General features: G+C 34.6%; 1 protein-coding gene across 1 annotated transcript in view; it reads right to left on the reverse strand.

The window, feature by feature from the left end:
* Positions 1-18150, reverse strand: part of LOC136816834 (pre-mRNA-splicing factor ATP-dependent RNA helicase PRP16-like) — a 124012-nt gene that overhangs the window by 104850 nt on the left and 1012 nt on the right. Inside the window, exons 2-6 of the mRNA XM_067073162.1 lie at positions 17593-17817; positions 17068-17239; positions 16694-16833; positions 16191-16408; positions 15711-15896 (exon numbers count right to left, since the gene is read on the reverse strand). Coding sequence (XP_066929263.1) covers positions 15711-15896; positions 16191-16408; positions 16694-16833; positions 17068-17239; positions 17593-17817 — 941 coding nt within the window. The remainder of the gene's footprint in view (positions 1-15710; positions 15897-16190; positions 16409-16693; positions 16834-17067; positions 17240-17592; positions 17818-18150) is intronic.

An 18150-nucleotide genomic window follows, 5' to 3' on the forward strand; every position in this document is an offset into this window, starting at 1 on the left:
TGTTTAAGAGGAAGGGCGAATCTAAAAAGATACAGTTGATCACTCCAACTCGCGCAATTTTACATAGACATTCAAAAAGACATCATTTGAAGACATAATACTTTCAAATGTATTCTAATGTCTATAGCTGATGTCTTCTTTAGTGTAATTGTCCGACGATATCTCCAAGTTCTTTGATGTGACGGCTGGAAGATCAGAACAGTCAAGTGAAAGTAAGAATTCCCACACACAGCCCGAGAAGACAATTTCGAGATTACAATACTTTCAAATGTATGGTATAAGTTTCATCGATGCCTTCTTTGACATGGTGATGAAATTGATTTAAAATGTAATACTGCTAATTGTATTGCTTCAATTTTTTTCATGTCTTCAGCGAAGCGAAGGTGTCTAAGAATTCGGTACTTAAAAAATCCATTTGAACATAATTTGCGAATCAAGGTTTGAAGTTACAGTCAATACGCTTGAGAGTTCAGTTTCTAGAAATTGATGTAATACTTCGTTGAGTGTGTACAAATAGATTGAGGAAAAACTCAAAATTTAACTTAAACACATACATATTCAAAAAGACATTATTTGAAGACAAAATACTTTCAAATGTAATCCGCCGTCAGTGATGTCTTCTTTGATATGTCGATGTAATGGTTGATGACAAGCTTTTCACAACACAAGGTACGATACTTTCAACTGTAAATGTGTCAGCTGGTATATTCTATGGTGCCATGGACTTCACTGCGTCGTTGAAAAAGGCCCAGGGGGGGGGGGCAGCTGGGCAAAAGGACCGACAGGTATGTCCGGGTCCTAAGGGTACCTTTTCCAATATGTTTAAAATGCACTGTAAGGGTAGAAATTTCAGAAAATTCTTAAAAAATCTAGATATTTTGACCAAAAATGCTAGAATTTTTACCATTTTTTTGCACGAAAGGGATCGAAAATTTGGGGGAGAATGCACTCTAAGGGTATGATTTTCACTGATTTTTGCTGCACTGTAAGGGTGCAATTTTAAAAGCCAATTTTTGGCCCGCACATACCGTCAGTCCGCAAACCCAGTGCCCCCCGGGGGGAAAGGACATCACTGAATACGCAAGAATCAAATAAGACCTTCAATTTCATCACAGAGGATGTTGACTCTTACCATAATACTTTCATATTGTATACAGGTTGGTTTTTTCGTCATCTTCTGTGATGCAATGATGTGTAGAATAAACACTAAAAATAGCAATAGCAACTTAAACTCGGAGATTCTCGTGTATATCAAAGAAGATCATTGGGTGATAAGACACTTTCAAATGTATAGTCGGTGCTAGCGACTTCTCTGATTTAATACATTTAAGATCAAATTTGACAGAATGATATCTTGGACATTCTCCCGCATCAAAGAAGATTTTTAATGTCATCACTTAAGATATTGTGACTGCCACAACAATACTTCAAATTGTATTGCTTAGGTTTGCTCTTATCTTCAGCGATGTGATATGTGTAGAATAAACACTTAAAACAGCATTAAAGAAATTCAATTTTAGCGATAACTCCATGCATCAAAGGAGACATCATTAAGGGTCGCGATACGTTTAAATCACGAAGGGCATGGGCTCAACCTAGAATACTTTCAAAATTTTTGTTCGGTATTCAAATGCCTTCGGTGGAGTGCTGATGTTCGCAAAGACCTTCACCTGAATCAACTCAGAATTTACAATGCATACCAAGAAGATCGTTTGAAGGTAGGATTCTTCCAACTGTATATGTGTCAGCTGATGAATTCTTTGACGTGCAATGGATCTCATCGTGGCATTGAGAAAAAACATCTCTTTTTGCGCAAGGATTAAATACTTAAGACCTTTCATTTCATCACAGAGGATGTTGAATCTTACCACAATACTTTCATATTGTACAGGTTGGTTTGTTCAACATCTTCTGTGATGCAATGATCTTTAAAGTAAACACTGAAAGTAGCAACAGCATCGGCGACTTGAACTCTCAGATTCTCATTCATATCAAAGAAGATCATTGGGTGATACGATACTTTCAAATGTATAGTCGGTGCTATCGACTTCTTCGATGTAATTAATTTAAGATTGATTTTGACAGAACGATATCTTGGATCAAATAAGACCTTTAATGTCATCACAGAAAATCGTTTGAAGGCACGACTTCACCGTGGCATTGAGAAATGATATCTCTGAACATGCAAGGATCAAATAACCTTCAATTTCATCACAGAGGATGATGATTCTGACCACAATACTTTCAAGTTGTATTGGTTAGATTTGTTCTGTGATGCAATGATCTTTAAAATAAACACTGAAAGTAGCATTCAGGCAATGTAACTTGGCGAATAAAACCTGAATTGGGCCATTCTATTTTATAACCATACAGGGAGGTGGACGAACTTTTCCAGGGGGTAATCCGAGAAGAATTTCCAGGAGGTCTAAAGAAGTGTTTTGTCATTTTTCCAGGGGGTAAAAAGCTATTCTTAGACTTCCAGGGGGTAAACAACTGATATTAGTTCGTCCACCCTCACTTTAAGACATGAAAATAAATTTTCCAAATTTTGCCATTTTCCAGAAAATTTATTTTGACTTGAAAAGGTTCGTCCACCCCCTGGATGGAATTTTTTTATTAACCACCATACCAGCTGGAATGAATTCGATGCAATGGAGTTCAGCATAATTTTGACAAAAATGTTTGCGAACACAAAGATGAGGGGAAAAGATTTATCTAAACACTATGATTCCAGCCGTAGGTAAGTGAAACTGTTTTCTGGAATAAGTTACACGGTTAACAGCCTATAGGGATCGACTTTTAGCAAATTTTATGTATGGTCTACTTTTGACATGAATTGGCCAGAATTTCAAAATAAGAACAAAATAAAATGGAATAAAAGATTTTCCACTGAAGGGATTTTGTTTCTTATTTTGACGGAAAGATGGAAATCGTTGAAAGAACTGCCAGATTTGCCGAACAAGGGACAGAATGAAACCCACTATATTTCTTTTCTTGTAGAGTATAATTTTTGTTTAGTGTAAGGCAACTAGGGCTCGAATAAAACCTAAAATAACGTAACCACGACGATAACAAATCAATCATTTGGTGTAAAACACGTAATCATGGAATATAATATTTGACGTCAAATATTTTTTGTAAGAAGTAAAATGAAAATACAACACAACCTTAAAAATTATTTTAAAAAGCTTTACTTTTAACAGAGGGGGACTGAAGATGCTACTGAAGGAAGAATCCCATCTCACGCTCCGCAGCTCTCACTGGCATGACTATTCACTTTGGTAAGTTTATCATCTATATTTTGACAAAATATCCTGGAATGAGACATACGATTTGAATGATTTGTACGGTCATCAGTACCGATTTTTTCAGTCGTCATGTCGCATTTAAGGAGCCTTTTTTGTCATTGAAGGGTCAACAAAATAAGTTGTTTACACTTAACAGAATGATAGTTTGTAGACATTGCATATCATTGCTATATACTTCGGTGTTAGGGGTTTGACAAAAGCAAGAAATGGCATCTAGAGTGACTATTCCAAACTATTTCGTGAATAGTAGAGGTCCTTGATTCTTCGATACTTTCAAAGTAATGGTTGTATGAATGTCTACTCTTTCTTTCATGCACTGTAAACCCGTGTATCAATACTAATACATTTGGCGTAGCATTGAGAAAATATTTTGAATCAATTTTCACATGCAAGAAGAGATCAAAAGAGTCTCTGATACTTTAATGTATTTTGAGGGGATTGTGTTCTCTCAATTCATGTGATGGATTTTTGAACACTTGGCTTGCAGCAGTAAAGAGAGGAGGAAATCGGAATGGATGTTTACATGCAATGAGAGAGTTTGTAGAGACGGATACTTTCATGTATTTATAGCTTTGAAATATTCTCTCAATTCGTGTAAAGATAATTTTGTGGATAGGATAAGACGAAAAAGACGAGAAGACAAGTCAACTTGCTCCTTTTACTCATGTTAAAAACCTTGATTTATTCCTTTAAACATAACATCGAATTGGGTTTCTGCAAGCATTGGGAGAAGCAATTATTGAATTTCTTGAATTCTTTATATTGAACTGGGATGCCTTTTATTGCTTCGTCTTGTGTTTGATAACATTTTATTTACAATCAGTATAAAAACTTATTGGGGTTGTAAGTATTTAATACACTGTATACTCACACAATCAATACTTATGTGCAATATCAATACATTGGGCGTAGCATTGAGAAAATATTTTGAATCAATTTTCACATCCAAGAAGAGATCAAAATAATCTCTGATACTTTAATGTATATAGAGAAAATTTTTTTGAGTAGTAAAGAGAGGAAATCGGAATGGATGTTTACATGCAATGAGAGAGTTTGTAGAGACGGATACTTTCATGTATTTATAGCTTTGAAATATTCTCTCAATTCGTGTAAAGATAATTTTGTGGATAGGATAAGACGAAAGGGGCGAGAAAACAAGTCATCTTGCTCCTTTTACTCATGTAAAAAAACCTTGATTCATTTTAAACATCGACAACACTAGGAGAAGCAAGTATTGGATTTCTTGAGTTCTTTTTATTGAACTGGAATGTCTTTACTTGGTTCGTCTTGTGTTTGATAACATTTTATTTACAATCAATATAAAATTTTTTTGGGTCAAAATGTTAACAACATCCAAAGGCTTCAAAAATTTTGAATGTTCGACTGAATAAATCGGTACTGATGACCGTACAAATCATTCAAATCGTATGTCTCATTCCAGGATATTTTATTTAAAAAAAAAAAAGTGTATATCATTAGATCTTTTTAAGGATTTTCAAACGATCACCGCTCAAATACAGTATTTCTGACTCATTTCATGCCAAAGAAGACGATGTTAATGGTCAGAATTCATGATATGCACCACTGGAGAGTCTTCCAAGAATTTTTAAGAAGTTCAACCCCAATACGTCACTTTTAATAAAATGTATTGACATATTGGGTTGAACTTTTTGAAAATTCTCAGAAGACTCTCCAGTGTTGCATATCATGAATACTTTCAAAGGTATTTCTGAAGACTGAGGCGTCTTTCTTGATCTGAAGTCTTGATGAATACTATTATACATACTCTGAGAATTTTAGAGAATCTTATAAATCTCATCTTAGCCAATTTATTTACGGTCAATGTAGAGAGTCGCGAGGATAACTAACTTGAAAGGGAAAAAAGAAAGCAAACCTTTTTACAAGCCAAGAAAGGATGAAACTGGACTCGGATACTTTTAAGATGTATTCTGGGAGAAAAGTCTCATTCCTTCTAGATGTGATGAATGCCTTATATTTAAAGTGATGTCTAGAGTAAAACTTTATATCTGCAAAAAAACTTTGAATGACAAAAAGACATCAGAATGATCTAACAATCTGTCTGTCTATGTATTTGTATTTGTAAGTGGCATATGGCACGAGTCTTTACTCGCCACGCAATGAAACTTTCCATGCATAGGAAGGGAGCATGGAAACTCTAAATATTTTTTATTCATTTGAGGGCTTTTTTTTTGCTCTCTTCTTTCATGAAACGCTTTACCACCGTTGTTTTTCCACAGGGGTTTTTCTTGTAAAGAAGAGGTCGTTTGGTTCTTCAATACTTTCAAAGTACAATTGGAACTGCACTCGACTTCTTCTTTCATGCAATGAATTTATGACAACTTAAGATCTGCAAAGAAAATTAGAAAGACAAAAAAGACATCGGAGAGAGATTTTACATGTAAGATGAGAGCATTTGAAGTCAAATATCTTTTATTTATTTGAGGGCTTTTTTTTGCTCTCTTCATTTATGTAGCGCTTTACCACCGTTGTTTTTCCACAGAGGTATTTCGTGTAAAGAAGAGGTCGTTTGGTTCTTCAATACTTTCAAAGTACAATTGGAACTGACTCGACTTCTTCTTTCATGCAATGAATTTATGACAACTTAAGATCTGAAAAGAAATTTAGAAAGACAAAAAAGACATCGGAGTGAGATTTTACATATAAGATGAGAGCATTTGAACTCAAATATCTTTTATTTATTTGAGGGCTTTTTTTTGCTCTCTTCATTTATGTAGCGCTTTACCAACCGTGGTTTTTTCCACAGAGGTATTTCGTGTAAAGAAGAGGTCGTTTTGATTCTTCATACTTCAAAGTAAATTGGAACTGCACTCGACTTCTTCTTTCCTGCAATGAATTTATGAAAACTTAAGATCTGAAAAGAAATTTTTGAAGACATCGGAGTGAGATTTTACATGTAAGATAGAGCATTTGAACTCTAATATCTTTTATTTATTGAGGCTTTTTTTTGCTCTCTTCTTTCATGAACGTATTACCATCGTTAGTTTTCCCACGGAGGTATTTTGGTGTATAGAAGAGGTCGTTTCGATTCTTCAATACTTTCAAAGTAGAATTGGAACTGCACTCGACTTCTTCTTTCATGCAATGAATTTATGACAACTTAAGATCTGAAAAGAAATTTTGAAAGACATCGGAGTGAGATTTTACATGTAAGATGAGAGCATTTGAACTCTAATATCTTTTATTTATTTGAGGGCTTTTTTTTGCTCTCTTCTTTCATGAAACGTATTACCATCGTTATTTTTCCACGGAGGTATTTGGTGTATAGAAGAGGTCGTTTCGATTCTTCAATACTTTCAAAGTAGAATTGGAACTGCACTCGACTTCTTCTTTCATGCAATGAATTTATGACAACTTAAGATCTGAAAAGAAATTTTGAAAGACATCGGAGTGAGATTTTACATGCAAGAAGAGAGCATTTGAACTCTAATATCTTTTATTTATTTGAGGGCTTTTTTTTGCTCTCTTCATTTATGTAGCGCTTTACCACCGTTGTTTTTCCACGGAGGTATTTCTTGTAAAGAAGAGGTCGTTTGGTTCTTCAATACTTTCAAAGTACAATTGGAACTGCACTCGACTTCTTCTTTCATGCAATGAATTTATGACAACTTAAGATCTGCAAAGAAAATTTAGAAAGACAAAAAAGACATCGGAGTGAGATTTTACATGCAAGATGAGAGCATTTGAACTCAAATATCCTTTATTTATTTGAGGGCTTTTTTTTGCTCTCTTCATTTATATAGCGCTTTACCACCGTTGTTTTTCCACGGAGGTATTTCTTGTAAAGAAGAGGTCGTTTGGTTCTTCAATACTTTCAAAGTACAATTGGAACTGCACTCGACTTCTTCTTTCATGCAATGAATTTATGACAACTTAAGATCTGCAAAGAAAATTAGAAAGACAAAAAAGACATCGGAGAGAGATTTTACATGTAAGATGAGAGCATTTGAAGTCAAATATCTTTTATTTATTTGAGGGCTTTTTTTTGCTCTCTTCATTTATGTAGCGCTTTACCACCGTTGTTTTTCCACAGAGGTATTTCGTGTAAAGAAGAGGTCGTTTGGTTCTTCAATACTTTCAAAGTACAATTGGAACTGACTCGACTTCTTCTTTCATGCAATGAATTTATGAAAACTTAAGATCTGAAAAGAAATTTTGAAAGACATCGGAGTGAGATTTTACATGTAAGATGAGAGCATTTGAACTCTAATATCTTTTATTTATTTGAGGGCTTTTTTTTGCTCTCTTCTTTCATGAAACGTATTACCATCGTTATTTTTCCACGGAGGTATTTGGTGTATAGAAGAGGTCGTTTCGATTCTTCAATACTTTCAAAGTAGAATTGGAACTGCACTCGACTTCTTCTTTCATGCAATGAATTTATGACAACTTAAGATCTGAAAAGAAATTTTGAAAGACATCGGAGTGAGATTTTACATGCAAGAAGAAAGCATTTGAACTCTAATATCTTTTATTTATTTGAGGGCTTTTTTTTGCTCTCTTCATTTATGTAGCGCTTTACCACCGTTGTTTTTCCACGGAGGTATTTCTTGTAAAGAAGAGGTCGTTTGGTTCTTCAATACTTTCAAAGTACAATTGGAACTGCACTCGACTTCTTCTTTCATGCAATGAATTTATGACAACTTAAGATCTGCAAAGAAAATTTAGAAAGACAAAAAAGACATCGGAGTGAGATTTTACATGTAAGATGAGAGCATTTGAACTCAAATATCTTTTATTTATTTGAGGGCTTTTTTTTTGCTCTCTTCATTTATGTAGCGCTTTACCACCGTTATTTTTCCACAGAGGTATTTCGTGTAAAGAAGAGGTCGTTTGGTTCTTCAATACTTTCCAAGTACAATTGGAACTGCACTCGACTTCTTCTTTCATGCAATGAATTTATGACAACTTAAGATCTGAAAAGAAATTTAGAAAGACAAAAAAGACATCGGAGTGAGATCTTACATGTAAGATGAGAGCATTTGAACTCAAATATCTTTTATTTATTTGAGGGCTTTTTTTTGCTCTCTTCATTAATGTAGCGCTTTACCACCGTTATTTTTCCACAGAGGTATTTCGTGTAAAGAAGAGTCGTTTGGTTCTCAATACTTTCCAAGTACAATTGGAACTGCACTCGACTTCTTCTTTCATGCAATGAATTTATGACAACTTAAGATCTGAAAAGAAATTTTGAAAGACATCGGAGTGAGATTTTACATGCAAGAAGAGAGCATTTGAACTCAAATATCTTTTATTTATTTGAGGGCTTTTTTTTGCTCTCTTCATTTATGTAGCGCTTTACCACCGTTGTTTTTCCACAGAGGTATTTCGTGTAAAGAAGAGGTCGTTTGGTTCTTCAATACTTTCCAAGTACAATTGGAACTGCACTCGACTTCTTCTTTCATGCAATGAATTTATGACAACTTAAGATCTGAAAAGAAATTTTGAAAGACATCGGAGTGAGATTTTACATGCAAGAAGAGAGCATTTGAACTCAAATATCTTTTATTTATTTGAGGGCTTTTTTTTGCTCTCTTCATTTATGTAGCGCTTTACCACCATTGTTTTTCCACAGAGGTATTTCGTGTAAAGAAGAGGTCGTTTGGTTCTTCAATGACAACTTAAGATCTGAAAAGAAATTTAGAAAGACAAAAAAGACATCGGAGTGAGATTTTACATGTAAGATGAGAGCATTTGAACTCAAATATCTTTTATTTATTTGAGGGCTTTTTTTTGCTCTCTTCATTTTATGTAGCGCTTTACCACCATTGTTTTTCCACAGAGGTATTTCGTGTAAAGAAGAGGTCGTTTGGTTCTTCAATGACAACTTAAGATCTGCAAAGAAAATTTTAAAGACAAAAAAGACATCGGAGTGAGATTTTACATGCAAGATGAGAGCATTTGAACTCAAATATCTTTTATTTATTTGAGGGCTTTTTTTTGCTCTCTTCATTTATGTAGCGCTTTACCGTTGTTTTTCCACGGAGGTATTTCTTGTAAAGAAGAGGTCGTTTGGTTCTTCAAAACTTTCAAAGTACAATTGGAACTGCACTCGACTTCTTCTTTCATGTAATGAATTTATGACAACTTAAGATCTGAAAAGAAATTTTGAAAGACATCGGAGTGAGATTTTACATGCAAGATGAGAGCATTTGAACTCAAATATCTTTTATTTATTTGAGGGCTTTTTTTTGCTCTCTTCATTTATGTAGCGCTTTACCACCGTTGTTTTTCCACTGGAGTTTTTCTTGTAAAGAAGAGGTCGTTTTGTTCTTCAATACTTTCAAAGTATTGTTGTAATACTTGTCGTCCTCTTCTTTCATGCAATAACTTTGCGAGGGTCGGTTTTGTGGTTTTGCGAAAAAATATTTCAAACGAGCTCTTACTTGCGAGAAGAAACCAAAAGAGTCTCTGCTAATGCTTTTATTCTTTTGGGATCTTCTTTCACGCAATGAATTTATAAATGGAAACTTCGATCAAATAAAAGTGATCGTACTTCCGAACGAGTTCGTCATTCTGTTCATTCATAACAAATGAAGAATTTTGTACGAAAGTAACTTCATTTGAAAGATCTGTCTCAAGAAAGCAGTGAATATTCCACGATCATTTCAAATTGAAACTTCGATCAAATAAAAGTGATGGTACTTCCGCACGAGTTCGTCATCCTGTTCATGTATAACTAATGAAGAATTTTGTACGAAAGTGACGTCATTTGAAAGCTCTGTCTAAAGAAAGCAGTGAATATTCCACGATCATTTCAAATTGAAACTTCGATCAAATAAAAGTGATGGTACTTCCGAACGAATTCGTCACTTTGTTCATTCATGACAAATGAAGACTTTTGTACGGAAGTTTACGTCATTTGAAAGATCTGTAATTCAGATAATTGTTATTGCAGGTATAAGTGGAATGAAGACTCCTCGTGAAACTCCACTCCAGATCTTTTACAAATCCGAAATATATCGTGTTTCCTCACAGGGAGCTCTAACCTGTTCGAGGGTTCGACCCTTCTTTATATTACTTTCTAGTGTACTTGAATTTTATATTGTTTCATTTTGTCGTGATTTTCGTGAGACTTCGTTTGAAAAAAAGCAAAATCTAACTGAAAATACTATTGTGTGTATTCGAGGTAGGTTTTTGGCTTCTTTCAAACGAAATGCTTTAATCAAGGTATTTGGAAAGTCTTGAATATTATACAACCAAACGGTTCATTGCAAGTTTCCAAAACAATTTAACTCCCAAAGGATTTCATTCAAAAAAGGCATCATTGAAACTTCGAATTCCCTAAATGTATATACAGGAAGGTTCACTGTCTTTTTGGAGTGAAATGTTTAACCAAATACCTTGACAGCTACATGCACCCAAGACGTGGGAGATTTACATTAAATGAAAAAAGGCCCTGCATGTGAACCATATACATTTATTCTATTCTGGCTCGCTTGCTTTAGGTCTTCTTTTATTTAGTTGCTATTTTATTAAGGAATACAAAGAGTTTACTTGCTAGCACGTTAAAATTTACATTACTTGGAAAGAAGTCATTTGCTGCAAAGTCAAATACGTTCACTGTATTCCCTTTGTTGTAATTGACTTCTCCGATGCAATGAATATACCAAGAGAAAGAATTCTAGTGACTCAAAACAATTTCGGAAAACGTAGGCTACATTATATCATTCTTCGTTTCGAGCATAAAACTCATAAGGCCTAAAAGCCTGGAGCTGTATATTATGTAGACTACGATTATTTCAATGTATTAAGGCATATAAAGTGTCTTCTTCGGATGAAATGCTTGAAATCAAAGAATTTGACAAGTACAAGATTTCGAATTGCAAGGGCATTTACATTTGAAGAAGAGCCTGAATATTCAGTTGAAGACTTTTACTGTATTTAGCTGATTTATTAAGCTGTTCTTTTAGGTACTACGTTATTAAGGCATAAGAAGATGAAAGAACATTAAAATTCAAGCATCTGTTCAAATTTAAATAATTTCTCATTTTAAACATTTGTTGACTTGATGACTACTTCAAGTGATGAATTTAAACAAAGTGAAGAAATTTTGGCTAATCCAAACCATTTCCGAACGGAAAACGCAGTACAAGAAGAAGAGCCTGAATTCAGTCAAAGACTTTTATTGTATTTAGCTGACTCAAGATCTTCTTTTAGGTACTATGGTATTAAAACATAACTTAAAAGCACATTAAAATTTAAGCATCTGTTCAAAATTAAATCATTTCTCACTTTCAACATTTGTTGTCTTGATGACTACTTTAAGTGACGAATTTATACAAAGTGAAGAAATTGCTATACCAAACAATTTAACTCCCAAAGGATTTCATTCAAAAAAGGCATCATTGAAACTTCGAATTCCCTAAATGTATATACGGGAAGGTTCACTGTCTTCTTTGGAGTGAAATGTTTAACCAAATACCTTGACAACTACATGCACCCGAGACGTGGGAGATTTACATTAAATAAAAAAAGGCCCTGCATGTGAACCATATACATTTATTAGTATTGCTGTATTGCTTCAGGGCTTCTTTTATTTAGTTGCTATTTTATTAAGGAATACAAAGAGTTTACTTGCTAGCACGTTAAAATTTACATTACTTGGAAAGAAGTCATTTGCTGCAAAGTCAAATACGTTCACTGTATTCCCTTTGTTGTAATTGACTTCTCCGATGCAATGAATATACAATGAATATATACCAAGAGAAAGAATTCTAGCGACTCAAAACAATTTCGGAAAACGTAGGCTACGTCATATCATCCTTCGTTTCGAGCATAAAACTCATAAGGCCTAAAAGCCTGGAGCTGTATATTATGTAATTTCAATGTATTAAGGCATATAAAGTGTCTTCTTCGGATGAAATGCTTGAAACCAAAGAATTTGACAAGTACAAGATTTCAAACTGCAAGGACATTTACATTAAAAGAAGAGCCTGAATATTCAGTTGAAGACTTTTACTGTATTTAGCTGATTTATTAAGCTGCTCTTTTAGGTACTACGTTATTAAGGTATAAGAAGATGAAAGCACGTTAAAATTCAAGCATCTGTTCAAATTTAAATAATTTCTCACTTTCAACATTTGTTGTCTTGATGACTACTTTGAGTGATGAATTTATACCAAGTGAAGAAATTCTGGCGCTATTCCAAACAATTTCCGAACGGAAAACGCAGTACAAGAAGAAGAGCCTGAATTCAGTCAAAGACTTTTATTGTATTTAGCTGACTCAAGATCTTCTTTTAGGTACTATGGTATTAAAACATAACTTAAAAGCACATTAAAATTTAAGCATCTGTTCAAAATCAAATCATTTCTCACTTTCAACATTTGTTGTCTTGATGACTACTTTAAGTGACGAATTTATACAAAGTGAAGAATTTGCTATACCAAACAATTCAACTCCCAAAGGATTTCATTCAAAAAAGGCATCATCGAAACTTCGAATTCCCTAAATGTATATACGGGAAGGTTCACTGTCTTCTTTGGAGTGAAATGTTTAACCAAATACCTTGACAACTACATGCACCCGAGACGTGGGAGATTTACATTAAATAAAAAAAGGCCCTGCATGTGAACCATATACATTTATTAGTATTGCTGTATTGCTTCAGGTCTTCTTTTATTTAGTTGCTATTTTATTAAGGAATACAAAGAGTTTACTTGCTAGCAAGTTAAAATTTACATTCCTTGGAAAGAAGTCATTTGCTGCAAAGTCAAATACGTTCACTGTATTCCCTTTGTTGTAATTGACTTCTCCGATGCAATGAATATATACCAAGAGAAAGAATTCTAGCGACTCAAAACAATTTCGGAAAACGTAGGCTACGTCATATCATCCTTCGTTTCGAGCATAAAACTCATAAGGCCTAAAAGCCTGGAGCTGTATATTATGTAGACTACGATTATTTCAATGTATTAAGGCATATAAAGTGTCTTCTTCGGATGAAATGCTTGAAACCAAAGAATTTGACAAGTACAAGATTTCAAACTGCAAGGCCATTTACATTAAAAGAAGAGCCTGAATATTCAGTTGAAGACTTTTACTGTATTTAGCTGATTTATTAAGCTGTTCTTTTAGGTACTACGTTATTAAGGTATAAGAAGATGAAAGCACGTTAAAATTCAAGCATCTGTTCAAATTTAAATAATTTCTCACTTTCAACATTTGTTGTCTTGATGACTACTTTGAGTGATGAATTTATACCAAGTGAAGAAATTCTGGCTATTCCAAACCATTTCCGAACGGAAAACGCAGTACAAGAAGCCTGAATTCAGTCGAAGACTTTTATTGTATTTAGCTGACTCGAGGTCTTTTTACTTTCCACAATCATTATTTAACTTATAAAAATCACTTATTTTTCCTGCTTTTGTTCGCTCACATCATATTTCTTATCAAAAACTCACATTATACCTCACCTCAAATCATTTATTTTAACTCTTACTTATAATATAAATATAACTCATCGTATAATATAAGAAATACTCTTTTATCCTCTTCTGTTCTTTCTTAATTAAAAAAAAATAATCCTTTTTTGTTTATAATTTTTTTTTTTTTTTTTTTTTTTTTTTTTATAAAACTCCAAGTACAAACCTCTTCCTCTAATGTTATAATGGTCTTAGCTGGTTGTTGTCTCTCTTCTTCATTTATCATTAAGATAAATAACATACGCAGTATTTATAACCTCTTTCCCTCATAGTCTTTTTAATAATCTCTTTTCACACGTCGTTCAGTAGGCTGGAGACAGAACTTCGTCATTTAACCTAAATCCATAATGGGCAAAGACTTTCCAACTGAAAGTGACGCCCCCAAAATCACATAACATATGATGACTCGAGGTCTTTTTTTAGGTATTGCGTTATCAAGGCATAAGAAGATGAAGGAACGCTAAAATCTAGGCATCTGCTCAAAATTGAATCATTTCTCACTTTCAACATTCGTTATTTATGTGATGAATTACCAAAAGAAGGAATTCTAGCTATTTCAAACAATCTCGGAAAAAGCAGATATTAGTTGAATTCTCCGAAGTGGTAAATTATTAAGAGTTAAACAAATTCTGTACTGCAACCTCCGGCATTATTCAAAATTTTAAAATGATTAAATAGTCCATAGACCATTCATGCTGCAAAATCTATACAATAAAATTGATCGAGTGAATCGATAGAACATCATTATTATTACACTTTATGAAAAAGCGCTATCTAAACCCCGGAATACTTTAATGCATTCTCGGTAGGTCATCTCTCTTCTTTGGAGTGAAAGGTTCAACCAAAGATTTTGACGAAAAGTATCCAGAATGCAGGAAATTTACTTTGAAAGAGGAACCTGGATGCGAATTGAAGACTTTTATCGATTTCCGCTCTTTTTAGCTCTTTTTTACTAACGTTATTACAACGCAAACTTCATGAAAAGAAGCTATCTGCTACAAAGTTTACGTTCGCTGTATATATTTGATGTAAATGGCTTCTGATCTTCGAAGTGATTAATTACCAAGAGAGGAAATATTCTAAACAAAATCCTAATACATGCATCGACCATCGCTATAAATTTGGTTAAACAATTGATCGAACAACTACGCTTTTAACATAGGTTTTAGAAGAAGAAGGCACTATCCAAACTGGGGATACTTAATCTATTTAGTTTATTTTAGCTCTTCTTTTAGGTGAACCGCGAGCACCTCACTAAAAACTGGGATTTTTTATCTCGTTTCTTAGTGAGTTTCAATTTGACACTTTTCGAAAAATTAAAGCCTTTCAAATGCTTTGACGCAAATTCGATTTTTTTTTGCTACTGTAAGAGCTTCGAAATCTAAAGGGCTGTCAAAAACTTGAATGTTTAGAGCCCGAAAACCCGGGCGCAAAACATTCGAAAAAGTCGCAAAGTGGAATAGACGTAGAAAAAACGCGGGTGACGTCGAGTATAATTGAGCACATTTATACGACGAGAAACGTTCATTTGATGTTATGGATTTCATCAAAAAGAAAATATTCTGGTGAATCTAAAAAGTTTTGGAATTATATCGATTGTTCAATGCTATTAAAGTTTCAATCGATATAATCTATGCTGTAACCAAAACATTTGTTTGGATTCAAGTGGTCAACTAGTTAGCAACATGATAAAGCAATTCTTCACACCAAGTTTATACCAGGGTCACCATATTTGTGTCCCCGAAGAGAAGTAAAATTCATAGATTAATAGATTGAATTACTCCTCAATTTCCTAATAATCGTATCCCAAATTGAAAAGTGTGCGGAGTTTCACAAACATTTCCAAACCACACCAGACTTGCATAAAAACGTTGAACAGGACATTTAGCAGTACAGAAAACTCAGAAATAAAGTAAATAACTAACGAATGGCGTACCTTGATTGGGATGACAGGCTCAGGCTGTTTTGTGAACATAATCCTTCCATCTAAGAAGGGCGGAATAATGTTATGTACGAGTAGATAGACTTTTGCTTCGTCTGATTCATCAAAATCGTCATCAACTTCAGTACGTGTGACCACACCACTGGTCAAAAGTCGATTGTTCTCCCAAGCATCGTTGTCCTGGAGAAACAGAAATTTATAGTTAAGGTCACACTCTCTAACGGTAAGCCTAGTATCTAATGACCATTCAAGAGTCAAGACGTTTTACGAGCTTTCCCTTTTCTTCTGTTTAGTTTTCATCAAATTAAAATAGCAAAATTATTTCCGTGTCAAAATATTGAAACTTTGACAATAAACAGTAACAGTGTTATCAGGGAAAGCTTGACCCTCCTAAATGGTTTTCAGCAATGCAAGGATCTGTCACATTTGGGAGATTATCAAAATCAAGCCAAAATTATAAAACCGATACCCTACCTTTTGTGCTTGTCTAGCACGTGCAGATTTACGTTTCTGTTTCTGGAGTTTGAGCGATTCCTCTTTCTTTTTTACATAGTCTTCAGACACCTGCGCAAAAGGATTGGTGTATTCATCATAACCTGCGTCCAGATCATACCATGCTCGATCCAAATTCTTTTGTTCTTCTTCCCAACGCGAGCGGTCTGCTTCGTTCTCCTTTCCCTCGGGACTATTATCTAGAAAAGAAAGGTTAGATGGAATTGAAAATGGCAGAAATATTCAAATTAGGACAATTTTTTCACAGACAGGGGAACAAAGTTACACGCCTGGCAAGGCATGGAAGGATACATTCTAAATACAAAAAGTAATAATATAAAACTAGCGATAGCCTAGATCTAAAATCATAAATTCAAACTTCGAAGAAAAGACAAAACAGACAATTTGCACTTAGTATTCACTAACACTGAAAGACCTCTATATCCCTAATTACAAAAAAAAACTATTACATAATTCTTTCTTACCTGGACTTCTTCTTGATCTTGTCGATTCGTGACCACGTGACCTTCCGCCCTTCCCTTCCCAAGAGTTGTATTTGTGCGTGGGTGTGAAGCGAGGCGTATCATCGGGGCGCCGTGATTTACCATGGCCGTAACCATAAGCACTAAAAATTAACGAAGAATAGATTGGCCCTGTGTATCTTTCATTCGTTACTTTAGTTTTTTTCCGGTTGACAGTGCAAATGGGTTTAGGCATGTCAGACCTTAAGACCTCGATTTCTCGAGCCTATCACCAGTTTATTTGATGACTCTGAAAGAGAGCTTGTAATACGTAAAGACTACTCAATGATTATCATTACGACGTTTCAAATCAAAATCAGAATCTTTGAAAAGCAAACCTATCATTTCGTCTTTCTGAACGTTCACTGGATCTATGATGTCGTTCTGATCGTTCTGATCTCGGCCTGTACGAGTCACGACCAGGGGTAGGTACATCCCAACTTGATTTAGAGCCTCCATGTTTGGTGTCATCGTCATCGTCCCAGGTGGTTCGTGAGGGAGTGTTTATTTCTATAAACAAGAAGCACATAATATAGATAGAAGCTGAGAGTAGAATTTTTTAATCATACTTTGATGAATCTGGCCATAGACATACCAGATCTAACCATGGAGTAAATATTTGCTTGGGAAAAGGATAGATGAAAACAAAATTAGCCAAATAGACCTATGTAATGAACTTTCAAATAGCTTGACGAAGTTATACTCGTTAGCTTTAAAATTTATAGAGGTGTACTGAAGTATCAACAACAGCGATATACAAGAAAAAGGTACCAAAGTTAGGAAGAGTATCTACAAAACAGCATCCCTTGTCCAACCGCCGTGAAGCAAATCTTGGGTGCTCAGGCAAAAAAATATTCACTTACCACTATATCTAACACGAGGTGTTGTTCGACTTCCATCGTGTGTATGTCGAGAACTTGGCGTGTCTTCCCAATCAGCGTACCTCCTAGAAGAATCCTCACCACGCCTCTCTTTTCTGCGCTCACTGCGTTCGTCATCACGTGATGAACGAGAAGATTTTTCATAATGGCGGTCCTTGTGGTGATGCGAGTCATGTTTCTTGGAAGATCGACTTTCAGCATAAATACCTAAGAATGATATTGCAAATTGGAAATTAGATTTTTCGCATTGGAGCGACATCAATTTTAGGGTGATTATCATGTTTTATCGATATCAAGGTCCTTACAGTGATCACTTCACGGTAAGTACACTCAAATGCTGGGAGTCGTTCATAACGTCCCTTCAATAACACAGGTATCAAACAAAAGCATGTACGAGAAACTTCCACCAATCTCGACTCTGATTCCGCGCGACGTCATTTTCACCTAAGATCAGCTATTTTTTTTAAGGAATGGTAGAAAGAATATGTACAGGATGATTTAGTAACAGCCTGATAGCTCAAAATCTTCAAATATTTCCCG

Source organism: Clytia hemisphaerica, unplaced genomic scaffold, assembly GCF_902728285.1.
Source record: "Clytia hemisphaerica strain Z4C2 unplaced genomic scaffold, Clytia hemisphaerica genome assembly, whole genome shotgun sequence".
NCBI lineage: Eukaryota > Metazoa > Cnidaria > Hydrozoa > Leptothecata > Clytiidae > Clytia > Clytia hemisphaerica.